This window comes from Falco punctatus, assembly GCF_963210335.1.
Source record: "Falco punctatus genome assembly, chromosome: Z".
In the NCBI taxonomy this organism is placed as follows: domain Eukaryota; kingdom Metazoa; phylum Chordata; class Aves; order Falconiformes; family Falconidae; genus Falco; species Falco punctatus.
The window spans coordinates 13940938-13962016 of NC_137586.1; the positions used below are offsets into that span (position 1 = coordinate 13940938).

Genomic DNA, 21079 nt, shown 5'->3' on the forward strand with positions numbered 1-21079 from the left:
TTAATTCTGCTCTTAAGTAGCCAGTAATAAAAGCCAGGCTGAAAAATGTGAACCGTGTGCTAGTGTAGCAGTTGTTTGCTGAATAAAATTATGTAAATTTATGATCACAATCTGAATTTACTACCATGCACTCTGTTGTTACTAAAATGAAACAGGGCTGGTTGTAGGATTGGCATACATGGCACAGAGTAACAACAAAAAACTTGGTTACATTGCAAATCACAGCTGAGCATTCTGGAGAGAGCAGCTGTGTGTATATGCACAGTAAATATAAAAAATGTACTAAATGCATACTTGCTACCTTCTCATTTGCTCTAAATTGTCAAATCAGTGGGCTTTCAAAGTGATGCTCAAAAGCAGTACATCTGAGTGGTCATAAAACAATCCAGACAAACTTACGTTCGCTGCACTCTTCATACAGCTTGTGGAAAAGAAGGTGAGATTCTCAAAATTCTCTATAGAAATTAAATTTAAGTTTATTTATGTAATACCACTTCTTACAGAGCAGTTTTCAAGGCTGTCCTGGGTGGCATGCAGGACAGTAACTGCATGAGATGCTTAGGATGTTTACATGATTTCTCAGAAATTTTACAAGAAAATTCCCTGAAAGCCAGTAGAATACAGCAATCGTGCTATCAAAAGATATGTTACAACAGAAACAGTGGTCACCTCAAAGACTGTAATTTTTTTTTTTTGTATTTGAGCATCAAAGGGGACTAAAAGGACATTTCAGCATCAAATGAGCTAGTATTAGGGCTTGCCAGTCCTTTCCCTGTTTCAGGCATGCATGGTAGTCACTATGGTGATTGCAAAACATCAGAAACACAAGCAAGGTGCCAGTTATTTGTATGCTGAGTAAATGTTTAACATTGTTAGACCCTTACTAGCACCCTAGCTGTTGTAAAGCTAGAATGAGTTGTCATCTGCACTGGAATGCTTTTGAGTTGCCCACAATGAAGGTGTAGTTGAAGATGGCATGTTCAGTTGTTCACGAATCCCCAAAATTTTCATTGATGTGGCTTAAATTTCTCACACCATTTCTTGAAATAACCAAGCATCTAAAAGTTTCCAGGGATTTTATTATACCAAAGGAAAAATATCTGTATAAAAGCTTACCTTTTTAGGTGAATGAAGATAAGGTGCACTTGAAAAACTATACAAAGAAATCCAATATCAAAGAGTGTTAAATAAGGAAATTAGATATTCTGGATGTTAATAAGGATGCTAAAAATTTAAGATATAAATGCAGGGATTGTGATAATTTGTACTGTAGCAACGACTTCTAGAGGTGAGAGATATTGACATTTTATTTTTTCATGCCTTGTTAAAAAAACCAGTTGTTCTGGAACCACCAACTGCATAAAATAATCTATGCACTCAAATTAGTTGTGTTTATCCTCTCTCCATCTTCCCAGTTCCTTTGGTTTACTGCACATTCCCTTCAGATTTTGTATTTCATTAAGTTTCAGGTTATAACCCAGTAGTCCACTCACTGAAGGGCTGGACTGAGGGGCTGCAGCGTGTCCAGAGACGGGCAGGGGGCTGGTGCCGGGGCTGGGGCACAAGGCTGGTGGGGAGCGGCTGGGGGAACTGGGGGGGTCAGCCTGGAGAGGAGGAGGCTCGGGGGCACCTTGTGACTCCCTGCAGCTGCCTGACAGGAGGGTGTAGGCAGGGGGGTCGGTCTCTTCTCCCAGGTGACAAGTGACAGGGCAAGAGGAAACCACCTCAGTCTGTGCCAGGGAGGTTTAGATTGGGTATTAGGAAAAATGTCTTCACCTAAAAGGTTGTCAAGCATTGGAACAGGCTGCCCAGGGAAGTGGCTGAGTCACCATCCCTGGAGGTATTTAAAAGATGTGTAGATGTGGAGCTTAGGGACATGGCTTAGTGGTGGAATCAGTAGTGTGAGCTTAATGGTTGAACTTGAAGTTCTTAAAGGTCTTTTCCAACCTAACCAGTTCTATGATTCTTTAAGGCTTACCATATTTCGTCATACATCTGTTTCTTAGCATATTATAGCTCGGTTCAAGCTGGAGCTCTGGAGCAGTAAGGCAATGCAAGTAGTAAAGAGCTAAGAGGTTTCTTCCATACTAATTTCTGCAACTGTGTTGTTCATAGAATATGCTACAGTGTCTCCAACATATATCAGAAACAACTAGGCTGTGACCAAGGAATTTTAGTTAGTCATTGATACAACAAAATTTGACAATATGGAATAAGGAAGAAACATGGAAAACAGGGAAAGTACAAATGGAAATTATTCCAGAGAAATTTTGCTGAGAGCTGGATTATTCCATTTAATATGTCAGCCCTTCAGACCTGAAGTTGAACTGACATAGTTTGCACTTTTAATCAACAGGATGAAGCCATGGGGTGTGTAACTTTTTAAAATCCATACAAAATAAACGTATTTTGATGAAGATTTTATAAGGTATTTTTTAAGAAAAGAGGAAAATAATAGGTCCAATGCACTGTACAACAGTGAAACGGATAACAGTTAAAAAAAGAAAAGAGGAAAAGAACATTAGGGTAACAGGATAATCAGGAGAATAACAAAATGTTACTGTTACTCATTTTATCTCATTGTTCTCCCAGGTCTGTTCTCTAAGTAGCTGTTATATTCACCTTTTGAATTGTTATTCAGTTCTGTACATTGAAGAAATGTATTTTCTTGCTTGAAATTTGACATGTCTATGTATTTTCTATTGGCATGGATAGAAGATCATAAATGGAAATCAGTTTAACAGTTACAAAGCTTGGCCTTGTTTTTCACCATTTACTATAACTTGGCATAACTGAAAATTCGTTTATTCGAAAAGAGTCTATAAAAGATGAGGCTTAAGCATTAAGCATTATTTACACTGAAACATAGGCTGCTGCCTCAAACTGGCTCTAGTAAATGCTCTGGTTTTACCATTCACAAGGACTAAATTAAAAAAAGAGTAAAATTGCCTTTGTATAGCAGGACCATTAATAAGGGAATTCCTGGGAGCACTACCCAGAGGCAGCTGATAAGAAAGGCTACTGCATACATTTTGATGTCTTTTAAAATAACGTTGACTTGGGAATACACACTTTAAACAAACATGGATGTACAATCTAGTCCTTCAAAGCCTAAAATGTAAGCAAAGGAAGCTGCATATGGAATCCAAATCTTAGAGCTGTGTGTCTTTTTAGTACATGAGCAAGAGCTAGAAGGCTCAGAAGGGCAACCCCACAAATATAACTGCCTAAAACTTGCCAGGAGAAAAACAAACAAACAGGTTTGCATTCCTACTCCCACTCCTTTCTGAGTCAGGACCATGCCAGGTATTTTCACCCAGCCAAGATCCAAAAGCATAAGAGCCCTCACCTGGGGAATGGTGTCAGCAGCACTTGAGGAATTGGCTTACTCTTTTCCTTTCAAAAGGCAAGTTACAGAAGGATGCAATTCCACCATTCCTTTCATCATCAGGCAGAAGTTCTGTCATCAGGCAGAAGGAAACACAAATACATATGCCAAGAGAGCAAAAGGTGGCTTGATGTTTTAGCCTAATGGCTATGCAACAGGGAGCCCCAGGCTGTAAAGTAACAGGAACGCAGCAGGGCATCCCAAATCCAGGTGATTCTCTGTGTGCATGTGCCAGTTGTGTTCAGTTTCTAGATGCCTAGGACTTAGTTTGGAAATATGCAAATAGATGTTTAGGTCATGGCAATTCTAAGAGAAACACAAGCAGAATGGTGAGAAGGAAGGGTCTTCCAAAACAGAGAAGCGCCTCTTAACTTTATAGATTTCTAGAACTAAGCTTTTTTACCAAGAAGGACTTTGAAGGTCACAACTGGGAGTCAAGTACTTATTGTGTAATTGTTCCAGGTGCCAGTTTCCCTTTGCAAATTTTGTGACTTTTAAGATAGGGAAATTCTGTCATTCTGAGTAATGGCTAGCAGTGAGAAGGCAAGTATGATAACCTATACAGAGGATACATCTAGAGTAATCCTCTATGCTACAACACATCCTTCAGATGAGTTAACTCACAAGAAGTTAGGCATAAGACCTCTTTCTAATCAACTGAAACAAAACACTTTTGGAAAACACCTTTTTTTTTCATGTGTTGAAAGAGGCTGTTAACCAGTAAACCAAATAGATGGAAAGTTCTAGTTACAAATAGTTTCATAGTCATATTGAGGTTCTTAGGGATGAAGTGGCTCAAGTAACTAATTTGAACAGCTAGGGACTGAAGGATTCCTAGCTATCCTTTTAAAAAGATGGTAACATGATTCCACAAATTTCAGTCACAAACCTGGTTTCCTTATTGAAAGAATTAACTGAACAAAAAACCAAACATAAAGGATTGCAGTAATGCTTACACTTGATATAGCAATAGTCTTGTATTCTACAACAGGAAAACCTTCCTCTGTCTGTCCAGGTCTGTCCAGGTTGTTTGCATGTGTCAGCAAAATACTGGATAGAAAATTCTTTAAAATCCTTCAACAAAGCCTGCCACATGAGTTATGTTCCATGACCCAAACAGTTCTGGCATAGGCATATCTTGATTCAACAAAATACTTAATCCTTAGTGGCAAAGAACTCAGTTACCGATTTAGACTATCAAGACTAAGTTATATTAACTGGTGGTTTTGTAGGAATTAAAAGTTGGGTTTGCTCCATAAAGATATGAATGCATTATTTGAATGTCCCACAAATGATGGTGTGAAACTGCCTATCAAGGAAGCCAAGTCTACAATGATCTATTTCGTAGTGTATGTCGGAGGTGGTATTAAAAAAACAAATAAATGCAACTATCAAGGTCTAACCTCAGGCTCTCTGTTAAACTACACCAGGAGTTCTTCAGAGTACAGCTGAAGCACATTTTCTGGGCATGTTTGCACAAAGTTCTTGGCACTGAGAGATCTCAATCCCATTGAATGCAACTTCTCAGTGCATCTACACAGTAAAAAAGACAAAATAGTACAGATGATCAGCTGAAATTGTAGCAGAGTAAACCAGAATTTGGTGCTGTTAAGGACTGTGTCAACTTCCAGTTGAAGAAAAACAGGAAAGACAGAAATGTAAAGGCAAGAAAGGAACTATGTAAACTCTTAGAAAGCAGCTTTCTTATCTACTGGGAACTATTCTTTATGGGAGTAAAACCAGTAACATTAATCAGGAAGGTGAAGCACCAAAGCAAACCCAGGCATGAAAAAACTAGTTATTCCAGTAACTTTGTAAAGCACTGAGTAGTACCATAACTCTAAATAATACTTCACAAAATACAATCTGTTGTAATTGTGATGTATTATCTTTTTTATATGCATAGTAAGAGCAAATTCCTGAATTTTGATAGAATTATTTTTTGCATCAGAAGTATATTTTCTATAGCTCAGAGACTAATAAGAGTACACGCATCTATGAGTACTTGTCTTTCAGTAAAGCCTTTTGTCTGTGGATAAAATCAGGAATAATGTCCCCATTCCACAAAGAACAGTAGGCTTCAGTGCAAGCAGTGAAAACTCTTCATTCCAAATCCCCTACAAATGCCCTGCAATTTCTTGTCTTATAAATAACAAAAAAGAAATCAAAGATGGGAAATAAATATAGAAACAGTTCAAGGAAAACAAGAAAAAATTTAAGAAAAAAATTAAAGGCAAACAAGGAAGCAAAAGTTGGATAAAAAGAGAACAATCTTTTGGACATGTTCTCAAAGGAAGAAAATTACCTCCTAATTGGGGAAGGCAAATGAACCAAATAACTAGAGAGGGAAAGGAACAAATGTGTGAGTGTAACACTGGAGCCAAGAAGTACCAATGGACAGATTTCAGTGATTTTTTAAAATAGTTTTAACTGCACTCAGATGCTGTTATATCCTCAGATTTGGCATTAGAAGCATCCTGGTTTAGGCAGTACCTCATAAAACACCGATGGCTACATCAGTTTTTCCTTGCAACTTCAAACTCCCCATTCTTATGGTATGCCTTCTGTCCACAAAATCTGAGGAGCTGCTGCTTTGTCTACAAGTAAAGAAAACATCTAAGTGCCCAGCCATAGCTATGAAGGTGTTCCAGGAGTTCAGCAACCTCCAGAGTTAGGCAGTGACAGGCAGAGGTTCTGAGCATCTTAATTCTGAGCTGCAAATTAAATGGCTATGTATCTATGTTAATTTACCTCTAAATGCCCATAAAATACTATAAAATAAAAATAAAATATTATAAAATGTCTATAAATCTTTGCAGATTGGAACTGAACAATGATGTTAGAAGTCTGGTGTGATTTTATTGAGGCGATAGCTGTCACTGGACAAAGCAAACCTTCAGAGTCATTCTCAGGAGGCAGGTGTCCTTGATGCACAGTGATTGCTGCTCTGTCCCTTTTCAGTGTAGCTGAGAACACCACGGCACTGTCATGACCCCTGAGCAAAGATGATACACTGACTTCTCTTCGGATGCATGGAAAAACTCATTGACATCAATGTAACTTACTTCACTATACATCTGCTTTTCTCCAGACATATCTCTTTTTACAGCCTTAGAATTCTCTCCAGGTGGAATGGGAGGGTTTGGGTCCTGGTGTTTTCTGATCTTTCACACCTTAATTGAGACAGCAGTTTCAGCTAAATTGCTTGGTGTCTGGAAGTCTCTGAGAGCTCCAGGGTGCATCTGTGCATGCACAGTAGATGCTGTAGCCTTGGGCAATGACTTTAGCACTCCCAGAGAGTGTCAGGCCTGCCACAAATCAGTACCTGCCACCCAGAACTGCCATGGTCAGTCTACTTGTGCACAATAAGTGTACTGCACCCTGACTATTTTATATACAAATAAACCAGGTAGTTCAATGACAGAACTGTCAACAAGTTGTAAGTTATCACCTTGCTGCTAGAACCATCCCATACCACAACATATCCCACCACTGCGATCTTCTGGATCCCAATCGTGCCTAGGATATCTAGCTCTTCTATGGAACTTCTCCAGTGACTCCCCTCATGATATCTCTCAAGCAAAGGAGAGGCAGCTATTTTTGTCCAAATTAACCAACATATTCCACTTCAGTACAGCCACCTATAAAAGCTACTTAGTGCAGAGCTCCTTAAGCTCTCTACTGCATTGGCATCATCCAGTTAAAAGAGAAGGAAGATGTCACACAAATATATATACACCTATACGTGTGAGATTCTCTACTGGGTCTCTGTCAGGTGACAGCTGTACAGGAATACCAGCTAGTTTATTAAGACAGTTGATACTTGGTCTTCTTCATGTATGAAACAGAGAAGAAAGCTCATGTGGAAAACATTTACTCTGAATTTGGCCTCAGAAGAAGAGAAGTAAAGAAATTTTAAGCTACCTGTTAGCTCCTGGATTGTTCTGGATTGTCATAGGAAGAGTAATTGATTAGGTTGCTTAAGGGTATGTTTCTGTGATTGATTAAGCCAGTCCTACCTCTGTCCCTGGCTGCATGTTCCCACTTCCACATGTTTTCTTTCCTCCCTTGCCATTACACCAGCACCACCACCACCTAGCACAGGAGTAAACCTGTACAGGGAACTAATCTGGCAGAAATCTAACCCAGTAAAAAATAGTTCCTCCCTGGTTTAGCCCCCAAATGAGCTCATCTCAGTATCTGACAAGTCCTTTGAAGTAAGGACTTTAGGTCAGTCTAGCTTGGAGAAGAGGCTGAAGGGCAACCTTGCTGCTCTCTGCAGCTTCCTGGGGAGGGGACGTGGGGAGGGAGGTGCTGATCCCTTCTGCCCGGGATCCGGTGACGGACACGCGGGAATGGTTCAAAGCTGCGCCAGGGGAGGCTCAGGCTGGACGTCAGGAAGCACTTCTTCACCGAGAGGGTGGTCAGACACTGCAACAGGCTTCCTGGGGCGGTGGGCGATGCCCCAGGCCTGTCAGTGCTTCAGAGGCGTTTGGCCAATGCCCTTAGTAACGAGCTTTAACCCTTGGTCAGCCCCGAAGCGGTGTCAGGTGGCTGGACTAGGTGATCGTTGTAGGTCCCTTCCAACTGAAATACTCTATTCTAGTCTAGTCCATTCTATTCTATTAAAAGAATCAGCTTAAATTGTATTATTTTCCTGACTGTAGCAATCTAGTGTTGTCCACAGCATTATTCCCCTCAGTTTGATGCTGTACATGCCTTTCCTTACCTTACTTATTTGCCTGACACAGGACTTGGACAAAAGAGCCTGTAAGTGTCTCTCCTGAACCAAGGGCATTTCTCCAGTACTTTTTAGGTTTTCCCATCAAATATACTTTGTGTGAAGAACCTTTAGAGAGGGTCGTAATCTTAAAACTTTAGGATAAAAAAGGTCAAAAAGATGCAATAAGGCAGTACCAAGGTATGTATTATACAAGAAATAGTCCTCATGATTAAGAGCAGCAACTCCACTGCAGTCCTAAATTAAGTCAATTGAGTAAAAAAAGTAACTAGTTAGCAACTAAACAATAATTAGCATAGTAAGAGCTAATTTTTAACATAAAATCAGTAAAAGTCACAAAAAATCACCAAAAAAAGACTGCTGTAGTATTTAGGTATTGAATATTTAGATTAGGTACCTAGTATTTAGGTTCATCAGAATGGTTTCAAAGGGAACATGCCTCTCTACCTACATAAAGAAAACCAGAAAGTAAGGAAGGAGCATGTGATATACAAGGGGGGTGAGGGTAGGAGGAAGGTTCAATATAAAATTATGGAAAAAAATTAAAATCAGAAGCATGCAAATGAATTTGTGAGTCTGTGGTTCTTGTGGCAAGCAAAGAAAAAGATTAAGAATGATTGTGATTTTGTTGGCAACTTGAAGTATTTCTTATCACTAGAGAAGTTAATTTAACTTTTTCTCTCAAGTAAATACAGTTGTGGCCTTATCTGAAACTAGTTGTTGGAGGAAAAGGTGTCAGAACAAAATGGTAAATTAAGCAGAAATAAATGACCCAAAGAACAAAAGCATTCATTCCAGAGCTCTGCAGGAATGTAAGAACGAAATGGCTGTGCAGCTAACAAAAACGTACAATGTCCCATTAAACTGGTAGGAGCCTGATTCTCTTACTGGCTTTTGCCCAATTTCTGTTATAGAACAAAATGTTATTTGCTTGCTGGTTATAAGATCTTCTGGAAGAGGACTATTAACAGCTGTTACTTTAGTGCACTATTCTACCTAGTTTAAGGTATTATTTTCCAGTTACTATGAATCTTTCTATTTCGTGTTAGAAAATAAAAGGTCTATACCTCACCTATTACAGAAAAGGTGTTGATGGGAACCTCATTCAACAGTGGTTTGAGTTTTACTGGTAAAGAGCAGAAGTATATGTAACTCTTATTGGTGTGTTCTGTTTGAACTGGAAAGCACTAATAAAGAAAAGGCAGCTTTTGTACTGTCATTGATATATCACCTTGGAATTTCCTCTTGAAATATGCTTGAGTGATTTTTGATCAATTAAAAAGTGAAACTGCCTAGATTTTCTACTTTCTGAATGAAAATACAGCAGAGAGCATGGACATTGTAGAAAATATTAACTCCAAATAATGGTATGGCCTTAATTCCTGCATGTTTCTGAAATTAAATGAAGATCAGAAGCTCATAAGGATTCATTTTAAAAACGGAGACTTCAGTTATTCAACAAAGCTGCTGCTTTTGTTCATTTAAAAACATCATGCCAATTAAAAACTTCCTTATTCTCTTTAAAATTATGAATTACTTGAAGTAGTGAAAAAAGCAATCCTCTCTATTAAATTTTTATATCTAATTTTTCTAAGTGAGCCAAGGAGGAGGATAGTTCTGAAGTTCCTGAATGAGCATTTAGATCTGAATAAAGCCCCATCTCTTATCTTCTAAAAGTTATGGTTCTTTTTTTTTTTTTTTTCTCTGATGTGGTGGTTTAAACCCACGTGTAGGTGTGCAACCTATTTCCTCTATGCAACACAAACTATCATGTGAAACAGCTCTCTACTGTTGTGAGACCAAGGCATTTTGTAATACAGTTAAGAACTTCATTTTCTCCATAGAGGATTTTGAAGTTTATTCCCAAATTCAATTTAAGAAATTCTATGTAAGTTGATGATGCTCTGGTAGATCATTACGATATTTTTTTCTGTGAAAAAAACAAAACAAATAAAGAAGCAGCAGCATCTCCATAACAAATCTGTTCCTAAAAAACTGTTACAAAATTATTGATGTTTTGTCTTGTTGCTTCAGATCCTGAGTTTAATGATCACTTCATCACACTTTGATGTTAATCCATTTAAGAAATTTTATATAGAAGTTGTAATTTTCTTAGTGGTTACAGGTATACCCATAGTTTTTAAAGCCTGACATGAAGACTTTATTGTTCCTTTCTGGTACTGCAGCATCTAGAAGTGAAAACCCTAGGCCATTCATCACTGTGAATTCCTATCTAAGGTATAAGCAATCCCAAATCATATCTGCCATTTTTTCCATTTCCATCCCATTCCCATCACTGTCAGAATTATTTTCACCTTCTTCTCCTTTCAAGTTTTAAATCCTCTCTTCACTGTATTCATACAGATTGAATTTTATTTTAAACATCTACATTGGTATAAAAATGCACTAAAATGGTTTATTTCAAGGATTGTTCTGTCATCAAGATTATGTGCAAATCAAGTTTTCCATAAATTTGATGATACTGTTGACAAGAACACCTCAAAAATCTTTTTATAACTGTAATCTGATTTGCTTCTTCATTATGAACAGTATAAATGATTCAGCAAAGTGGTTCTGTTATACAACTATACACATGTGTAGAATTCAGCTCCTTAACTTAAACATGCACTGCTGATTATTTCCAGAAAAAAATTAACAAATTCTGTTGAGAAATCTACTCTTCCCTGCAGTGCAGAAATGGTACACCATTTACCATTTGAGAAGTCAGGCTCTGATAGTGTCGATTGTTGATTAGTTGTTCTCTGTTACAAAGGGTAGTCAGAAACCTGCACAACAGGTTGTGGGAACTTGTTTCACACAAAGCTTTGCTTCATTAAAATTCTCAGAATTAGTCAGAAACTTGAAACTTTTACAGAGAAAGGCCAGCTCCAGTATTTAATCTTCTCAATCCTGACCATGGAGGGTGCTAAGCACTACAACTCTTACCACACACAAAGACATGGATGGTTGTTGAAATACTGAACACCTTCCAGAGGTTTAGTACCTTCTGCCAGGTCCAACTTCCCAATTTTATGTTGATACTTTATCATTGTGCCTATCTCTAAATCATCATTGTATGCTGCTACCTCACTCTTTAAAACATGTGAATGTTGGTTCTGAGAAGTGAAGTCAAAGAAGTCAAAGCTGCCTTGCCAAGTTTGACTTTCAGACAGGATGTAATACCCAGTATCATCACCATATATTCTAAAACCAAAAGAGATGGGTAAAATTATGCGGTTCTGCTTTCGTTATTAGACACTACAGTAAGGAAATAATTTGCTTAAATTCCTTCTTGCACTGCTAAGGTCATTATGTGAACACAATCAATTTTCAGAAACATCTATGAAGCAACTACTACTATACCTATATTACAAGTAGAGAAACTGAGTCAGGGAAAGGTTCTTATGGCTTAGGCATGACTGCATATAAATTAACAGCAGTGCTAAGATTAGGGCTGAAGAATTAGTAACTACTGGGTGTCAACCAGTTCACTGGAATACATTACCATCACATTTTTCCCACATCTCAGAAATTCTTTTTGCAACTTCAGTGCTGGGTAATCCTGTAATTACGCATAGAGCACTTTAGGACAAAAAAAAAAAAGCGGTAATTTTTGGCTCAACAGGTTTACATGGAACTTCAGGAACTCATTCTCACTATCAATAATATTCATTCAAACAGCCATTGACTCAGGTCCTGATTCTTTCTTAGGCCACTTTGTACTGCGTGGACAGTAGCCGACCAGATAATCGAGCCCTTATAGTATAGAGTCAGAACTAGTTCTTATAGCAGCCTCAGAAACCCTTACTAAATTCAGTGAGGCTTTGTACTAGTACAGAAATTAATTCATGTGGAACTAATTGCAGGACTGTGGTCTAAGTAAGAGACTGGCCTAGCTCTATTTGCTTGTTATCCCGTTGTCAAAATGTAGTGCTCATTAAGTTCTGAAACAATGGGTCCAGATGGATTCTTTATATCTGGGAAATGTGTTTCCCATATAAAAAGAAAATAATGAGTAACAGTGCAGGGGAATTTAGAACCTTACTGAAAAGAAGGAAAACTCTAAGGCAGGTCTTTAATCAAGAATAATTCAGAGGTCCTTCCTCTTTGCATTTTATGATCTACTTTTACCTAAAAAAAATATAATGTATTCAAAATGCACTTTGACTACTTGAGTCTATAGAACATGAATGACACTAAAACAAATGCCTCCTAGTCCCACCGCTTTCTTCCATAGTGTGAACTCTGTGCTTGGTTCCAATTGTCCTCTAATCATTTTTCTCCCATTCTATGACACTGAAATTTTCTATCCTACACAAGAGATTTCTGGACTACTCTAACCTAGCTAACATGCTGAAGTCTCTAACAGCATGATCAGACAGTGGTCACTAACACAAGGGTTATAGCTCTTGCCTTACATGAGCAGATGGCAACAAGCTAGTGTAGGAGGCATAACAGCATATTTTAGCTAGTAAAATTTGGCCTGAAGATATTGTCTGCTGTATGGATGTACCAATCTAAAATCTGATTTAAAAAAAGAAGGCAAACCCACAAAGTGATTAAGAATTGGAACTAGTAGTCTCTGGAAGTGTTCAATGTTATGGCATTTTCAGGACATCTCCAAGTGCTAACATGGTCTAGAAGTGAGCTTGAATGCTCTTCTGCCTCACATCACTGACCATACAGTTTCATGAAAAGCTTTAGGAAACATAAGCCTCCCTATCTGCCAAAAAGAGCAGTCCTACCCTACTCCAAGATACATTGCTTGTACCTCGTACAATGTACCAAGGTACATTCCCTTGTGAAGATACCAACACTTGTGCAGTCATGCAAACAAATTATCTCTGGGAATTGACTTAGATGAAAATTAACCAAGTAAAATAAATTCTTTTTGCAGCAGGATCAATTCTCTGATCCAACTTTCTATACAGCCACAATTAGCACAAATGCCAGTACTAGACGGTGGGGAACAACATGAATTCAGGAATGGGAAGGAGGGATAGTTGAGTTTTACCATCTGTATGGTTAAGGTGTTCCAGATAAAGCCATGTATTGCCTGGCTGGACATAGAACACCTACATCAGATAGGCACCAAATCATTTGACATTCAGTAAATCGTAACTAGTTACGATAATAACAAAATAACTAACCAAAGAAGCAAATAAAGCAGAGGGTGTCAAGCACAGCACAAAATCTACAAAGTTCTAGCTGAGAAGTTTAGGTTGTCACATGTCAACCTATCGCTTCCATTTGTAAATTATCTCAAGCACTATTTATCTGTTCCCAGCAAGATAAATGGATCCAGGCACTCCCTTACTCCACTCCCTCAGGCACTGAAACTCACCACTTAATCATTCAGTAAGACCTTCCAACCCCTATTAGCCGCTTTTTCACAAGTGCTTGTGTTTCTGAAGGTAGGCATGTGTAAAACTACTGACCTCCTGATGCTGTTTTGTTGTGTAAAGACCAAGCCACAAGGGCATTCTCAAATATGTCTGTCCTGGTTATCTCACCCAATCTGAAGCACATCGACAGGATCAGGCCCCACAGAGTAAACAGGCACAGACAAGACTTATGCAGGTTGGTAGTTAGTATGTCTATGCATTGCATATATGATTAGACTCAAAATTCCAGAATTCAAAGCACTTTGCTGCAGTAGCAGGGGCTGTTTCCTTTTCATTAGTGCTCAAGATGTACATTTTAGATTAATCCAGATTTTAAAATATAGCAGCACAAATAACCTTCTGATTCTGTTACAGTGAGAAAAAATGTAATGTCTTCAGTAGGACTACTCATAATAGTAGTTGGTATTTGTGGGAACAAATCGGGAGTGCAGTCTAGGGCATACTAAAAAGTGCATCTTACAATCAGATACGTCAACTAAATACGAAATCATGATGTTCACATTCGGATGTTATTACACTTTATAAGAGAAAGTCATGATATATTTTCCCTCTCTTCAGGTGTAATCCTTGGATTTTCTCTCCGATCATACAAGATGAGCTATCGGGAAGTCAAGTACTTTTCATTTCCAGGAGAATTACTCATGAGAATGCTGCAAATGTTGGTCCTGCCACTAATTGTATCCAGTTTAGTCACAGGTAAAAAAAGAAACATTTTTTTTTTCTTTTAAATAACTTGATAAAGCTACACACACCAAATCATAACAAATGAACATTCTATGTCCTAGAAGACATGGAATTCCAAGGCAATCTAACTGTACAGGTTATTATATGTAGTTGCTATGAAGCTGACTCTGCTCCCCACTTTCTTCTTTTATGTTCTGAACAGGTATTTCCTCCACAATGTCCTTTTGTTACCAAAGATAATGTGTCTCAGAAAAACAGTTCCAAGACCCAAGAAAGTATAAACTAGTGATCATGGGCAATAACCAATAACCATAAACTCACATCTGTAAAACATTTGTCTACACCCTAATCTTGTAACAACAGATTAGAACAAATAGGTGATAGATGGGATAGACTGAGTAGTTTGGAAGAAAATTCCCATCAGTTCTGGTTTCCTGTCTCCTGGTTATCAATTCTATCAAGCTTCAAGCCCTAAGTTTTTCCTTGTGCTAGAGATGCAATATTTAATTTCTCATTATGATGTATGCCATTTCATTCCACCTAAGTTTCATGGAAGAGCCCTGAGGGTTTTTTATGAATGTTGATGGTGCATCTGTGTTGTTTATCCTATTAATTATCTGAAGAAAAGAAATCATGGACTTTGGTCTATCGGCATATCAGTGGTATAACTTGTGGAGAACTTAACTAAAACTGCCCACTCTGCAGTCCTAAGATCTAAACACCTAATACCCTACCTTAACTGTCAGAGGATCCAGAGACTATAAGCTGTTCTCAATTTCACTGATTTTAAAATATTTTAATGTTAAGATCTCTTCTCACAAATGCAAATGAACATAGACTGCATCTTCACAGATATCAAAGATGGTATGTATATATATATATAACCTGTTAATATAAGAGCAGAAACGAGGGTATTCACATTTACAAAATCATTTGCCTTCACATATTTCAAGGAGAAAGCAAGGTTTGTTTCTGTATGTGTATTATACAGATACTGAAAGTTTAATGAACACTGAAATTAGACAGAAATTTATAAATCTTGTAGAGGAAACAATAACAGGTTTTATTCCCAATCAGTATATAACTGATGACATGTCGTATCTCCTCAATGTTTTCTTGTACCTTTCACCTGCAGAACTCTCCAGGTTGGCTGGACGCTGATAGAATAACCACTAAAAGCAGAAAAGGAGACACATTTACCATTTTTCAGTGTCAGATGGTCCATTTTGTAGGATGAGTTATTGCAGGAGAATTTACCTGCTCAGTTCCTTGTACCTCTGCACCCATATTGGCTCTCTGAGAGAGCTCAAGTTAAAACAGAAAATTAGGTAGATCGTCTTACATAAGGATTTAAATTTACTTTCAAAATTCTAAGTAGGAACACTTTGTTCAGGTACAGATCAGCAAATCCACCTCAGAGAGTCACAAGTGTCATAAGGAGCTGGCCTTGCAGTAAACCAGGTTAATTTACTGTATCACCAGGTCTTTTGTGAAATTTCAGAATAATTACTTTCCAACTAGTTCTATTCTGAAAAGAACCTCCAGTCTCTGGATTCAACAGTACCCCTCTTTTTGATGGCTTTTTTTCTCTTTAAATTCTCTGGAGCCATTTATCCTTTTTTATGTCTTTTTTTCATAACAATAGTTTTCATTACACAAAGGTTTTTGGCAAAGAAAATCTTATCTACCTATAAGATCTGTCTTATTATCATACAAGTGCCTGGTAATATTAAGTGGATTATTCCTAGGAGTTCCCCTTTGAAGTAGAGTCAGTAATTTTCAAGGTGAATAACTAACATTTTAAATTTCTTTATGCAGGCAGAGAACAATCAGAGAAAACTGCTGCAGTTCACAAATAACAGATTTCATTCTTTTTTAAAATTACAAAATACAATAGGACTATGTCTTTTTTCAGGGGATTAAAAGACATTTCCCTGTTTATTGCTAAAAACTGTGGATAAACTGTTTTCCACACATATTCTTCATATAGCGTACACAATTATTTTTTTTAAAAGATGGTCTTACATATTTGCTGCAGAACTGTTATACCCAAGTAAATATACAGGTATTATTGAATAACTAAATAATAATGAACTATAACCTTTACATGTGTACTACTGTGCAATTTTGTAGATGTTATTTGTTTATTTTTTAACACATCATAGGATAGTTCATTGGGTAAAATTCTTATGCTTCTGAAGTCAGTCTCAAGACCAATCTTGGCATCCATGAGTCAAATCTTTTATTTCCTGTATTTTTTCTGGCAAAGCAAAGTGGATGCCTTTTAACTAAGCTCAAAAAGATTCCTCCAGGGTCTTGCACACTGATAATATAATTTCTTCTTATGATTGGAAATTAACTGAATACATGTTTTTGCTGTCTGCAGACATGACAGTGCCTCTCAGATACAATGTTCTGGGTTTCCATTTGTATTTATGTAAGTGTGCTCAATATGACTGGTTATGACAGTATCAGAACACATGGTCTCTGAGGTATTAGAAATAGCCTGGGGATGATTACATTCCCATGAAAATTTTGTGAATGTCGAAGAAATTAGAACCATAAAAACATAACTATATTTTTTATAAATACATGTATATGTATAAACTATATAAAAATAGTTATATGTAAGTGAAAGATAGATTGAGAAACTGAAGACTTCTGCTACACGAGTAAACAGTTCTGATGGTTATTCACAGAGTCTTGGGAAAATATACTATAAAGGGTGAAGTCAACGCAGTCACATTTCTCTATTAGACTGTTTTGGTACTTTCATGAAAGAAACGATGCAGAATCACATTCAGAGGTTTTTACTCACATTTGCCTTATGACACATGGCTCAAGCAAGTATGCAGTTTTCCCTATGAGATTCTATCTCCTGATATGTATGTTACCAGACATGTACCAACAGCTGCTTGGGAGAAAACAGAAGTTACTTGCATACCTTTCACCATCTTTCACTGTTTATAGGAAAATATGATTATATGAATATCTGTATTCTTTATCTTTTGTGGTTTAGACACAAATCTACCTGCATACTCAGTGCTGGTCTTTATTCTCTACAGTCTTTCAAACAGGAGAACTCCTAAGTCAGCATTACCAATTAGTATCTCTTAAAAAGCCAAAGGCAAAATTAAAGCACGGTAAATGGGAGGCAGCATAAATAGTTAAAGAAATAGATGAAACTCCCATTTGGATTATTTTATGGCCAAATCTGACCTGAATTCTTATGCAAACATAGGTCTGATAATTTTGCTTCATTTCTGTTTTGAATCTGCTGCAGTTGTAGGAGTTCAAAATATTTTATACCTTCTTATTTTATTAGACTTGAAGTATTTAACATAAACAAATTGCTTGACACAATTATTTTTAAATATGCATTGTCCCTAAAAGGTATATAAAATAATATGCATATGTATATGATAACAATTAAACACATCATGAAGTAGGCAAAGGCTGCAAGATTTGCACCAGCATTAAGAGCAATGTACATTAACATTTTTTGAGCTGTTACAGCAAGACCATAATGAAATTGAAATTCCACCCTTTCAAACTGGCCAAGTTCTACCTGCACATTTCAGTTATTCATTGAATATAAGGGCATCAGAACAAGTTAAATTTTCTTAACCAAACTATATATTTCCTGCAATTACATTCACAAAAATAATGCATGATCAGTCTTTATAAAAAGCATAGTTGGATCATAACATTTGTGACAAATATTAAAGCTAGAAAAATTTTATAAGGGTTATTTGCAAATATTTCGCACAATTCCTGTCTCAGCTCAGTTTAATAGACAGGCTGCTTTTCCTTCTCAAAAATTTTGGAAGCTTGGCATTTAGTTATACAGGGACCACTACTTTTAGATGCAAGTAAACTAGTATCAAATCCTGTGCATTTCTTTCAAATATCTTTGTCTGGTAAAATATAGCAAAGCATAAAAATCCCAGTCAAGATGTGAGACTAACTTTTGTTGTACATAGCAGGAACAGTAAGAAAATAGGTTTACTAACATAAATCAAGCTGGGGAAAGAGAAAGGGAATACAGACACAGTGAAACAGTGAGGTCCACTGGCTCGCCAAAGGTTGTAACAGATTCAAGGAAAGATCCCAGTCACCAATACCAGTACAACACACTGTGAATTAGATGATAATGCTTGTCCAAACTGTTAATAGGCATAGCACTAACATGGTACAAATGAACCTTAATCACACACAAGGATTGCATGTGCAAGATTCTGTACAAACATAAAGACTGCGAATCTTCTTACACAAAAGAAGGCTGTATAGTAAGAGTTTAGAAGACTGAGTGTGCAAAATTTACCTCAAAGAAGAAAAGCATCTTAGTATGTAGTGTGTAGCACATCTATTTTTATATGTACTCACCTTTCTAATTCAAATAATGCCATGACTATCTTTCATGTATTCTGGAAGACAGAAACCCCCCTACCTTTGACACAACCTTTCAATAACAGGCTACAATATTGACAACTGCAGGAGACAAAAGTTCCTTTCCTTTAGGCAGGCTGAGACACACAAGATTTTCTCCTCAGGTTTTTTCAACATATTCATAGTATTTCCACTACAGAAACTATAGAAAGTGTTGACAAAGTGCAGAAAGCTGGCATTTCCATGTGTGGGTGTTTCTTAACTAACCCTGAATGTACATATGACGCTTTTGATTTCAGCACTCAAAGGACTGCAATGAATGGGGACTATGTTAAAAAGAAGTAATAAGGAATATGATCTATCCCCTCACTAAGATAAAAAGAAAGACATACAAAGTGACTCAAGCAATGAAATAAAACATAAGCAGAGATCACAATTAGCAGCCAAGTTGTAGATGTAGTTGCTTGAAATTACCTATAATGAAACAAGGATAGTGTTCACAGAAACAACTGAACTCAAAATAGTATCCAAGCCACTCCTTTATGTAACTCAGGAAAAATGCAGCATCTGGATACAAACAGATTCAACTGCTGCAAAACCAGATTTTGCTCAAAGCAACTTATGGGTGTAAAATGAGGAAAATTAATGCTGTGACATGTTGTATAACCTTAGGCATATCATGTCCCTTTTGTATCCCTGCCTTCTTTCTCCTTTCGGGGGTAGCACTGATGAAGTTTTTTTATAGCTACTAAGCAAAAAAGAAAATGACTATACATGATCAAAATTTTAATGGAGGCATGTAGATTAAGTTGTCACAGCTCAGCAGACACAAAGCATATAACTATTTCAGTTTTATCAGTGTAGAGATGGAAATAAAGAAATAATTACAGCAAGAATGGTATATGGGACCATACTGACAGTTACTGTAGAAATACCACACCATGAAGTTAAAAAAAAACTTCTGAAGTTAGCATATGGAGTGATGGATCTAAACTAGGTTGTAAGACAGGGAACTGCGATACAATGGCACAGCCTCCCACATCCATATAGCAGCTGTACCCGGTCTTTTGTAAAGGCATAATTCTAGTCTCATGTTATTAAACTTAAGAAATCAGGTTTTACATTTGCCTTTCCAGTATTTGGAATGAGGCAGCAAATGACCCATGAAGTGTAACTGGAAGTGAATGCTATTAAATCTTACCAAAACATGTATCCTCTAGCAAATGATAAGCATTTTTCATTTTTACAGTTGTAATGTCCTGTATTAACACATTAAATTAATAGCAGCCAACATTCTTTATTCATAGAGATCTGTGCATCACCTCTTCAAAAAAAGAGGCTAGGAATCCATCCTGTGTCTGGGTTTGTGGAAGCAGGAGCCACACTGCATGGAGTGTCCATAAAGTTCGAGTGTTCTCCTGCCTACTTGCCTACAAGCCTATAGCAGGAAAAAGGCTATCACTTACTACAAGGTCCCAGGTGCTGTCTCATATCAGCTACAAATATTTATGGTAATTTCAACAGATGGGAAGTCTCTCATTCAGCGAGATTCCAGAGAAGGGAACAAATACTGCAAGGCCAGCAATATCCTTCTCCCAGGAAGAAAAAGGAGGGGCCTAGCAGTAATTCCCTTGAATTCATCCTGGCATAACAGACCTAAAACCAGTGCCTGTGCAACACCTCGTGTACTCACAGTAAAGCTGAAAGCCAAAAATACTAACAAAAGTCAGCCTTACTTTCCTGTGTTTCAGTTTAAGAAATACAGCATTCCTGATTCTAGTTCATATAGTTCATACATGAAAACTGAGAAACAAGTAGGCCGTGTGTGTTCCATTTAGCTGGTCACCAGGCAATTAACCCATTTTCTAAATTCTAAAAATTGGAAATTCTCTGATTTTCCCAAAAATCTCTGCTCTTTGCATGTCCTAAAGAAGTTATTTTAGAAATCAAAATAATCAAAACTTACCAAATCAATGTAAAGGTGTATACTGATCTCAATTGACTCTAGTTACAGGCAAAAAAAAAAAAAAAAGAGAATTGACATATTCTCCAGAAATGAAGCACCTTTTGGATTGCCAGAGCATTTGAGTTGCCTGTATATTTGTATTGCAAGCTTCCTACAGAGGAACCGTGTAGATATTTCATAGAGTAGAAACACCTACTATGAGTAACCAATGCATGACCATTCTAGGAGTCTTATTTTTCCACTTAAACCTTTCTTTTAATACATAAAATGTTATTATAAAGGTGACCTAATTTATTTTTCAGGCAACTCTTCCCTTTTCCTCCCCCGCCCCCAATACTATGTAAGCATATCAAAGCTGAATTTTATAAAATTTTGTCAAATTTTAATTTTTAATAAAATGTTTTATCAAAGCTGAATACTATAAAAGCTGAATTGCATGGCATCTTTGATTTTACGCACTTGTACGTTTCATGCACACATCAGTATATGCATTCATATAAGTATTT

At 37.1% G+C, this 21079-nt stretch overlaps 1 protein-coding gene across 1 annotated transcript in view; it reads left to right on the forward strand.

Moving 5' to 3' along the window:
* The window catches only part of SLC1A3 (solute carrier family 1 member 3), a 74972-nt gene that overhangs the window by 11679 nt on the left and 42214 nt on the right, over window positions 1-21079 (forward strand). The window contains exon 3 of the mRNA XM_080372146.1: window positions 14093-14230. Coding sequence (XP_080228272.1) covers window positions 14093-14230 — 138 coding nt within the window. The remainder of the gene's footprint in view (window positions 1-14092; window positions 14231-21079) is intronic.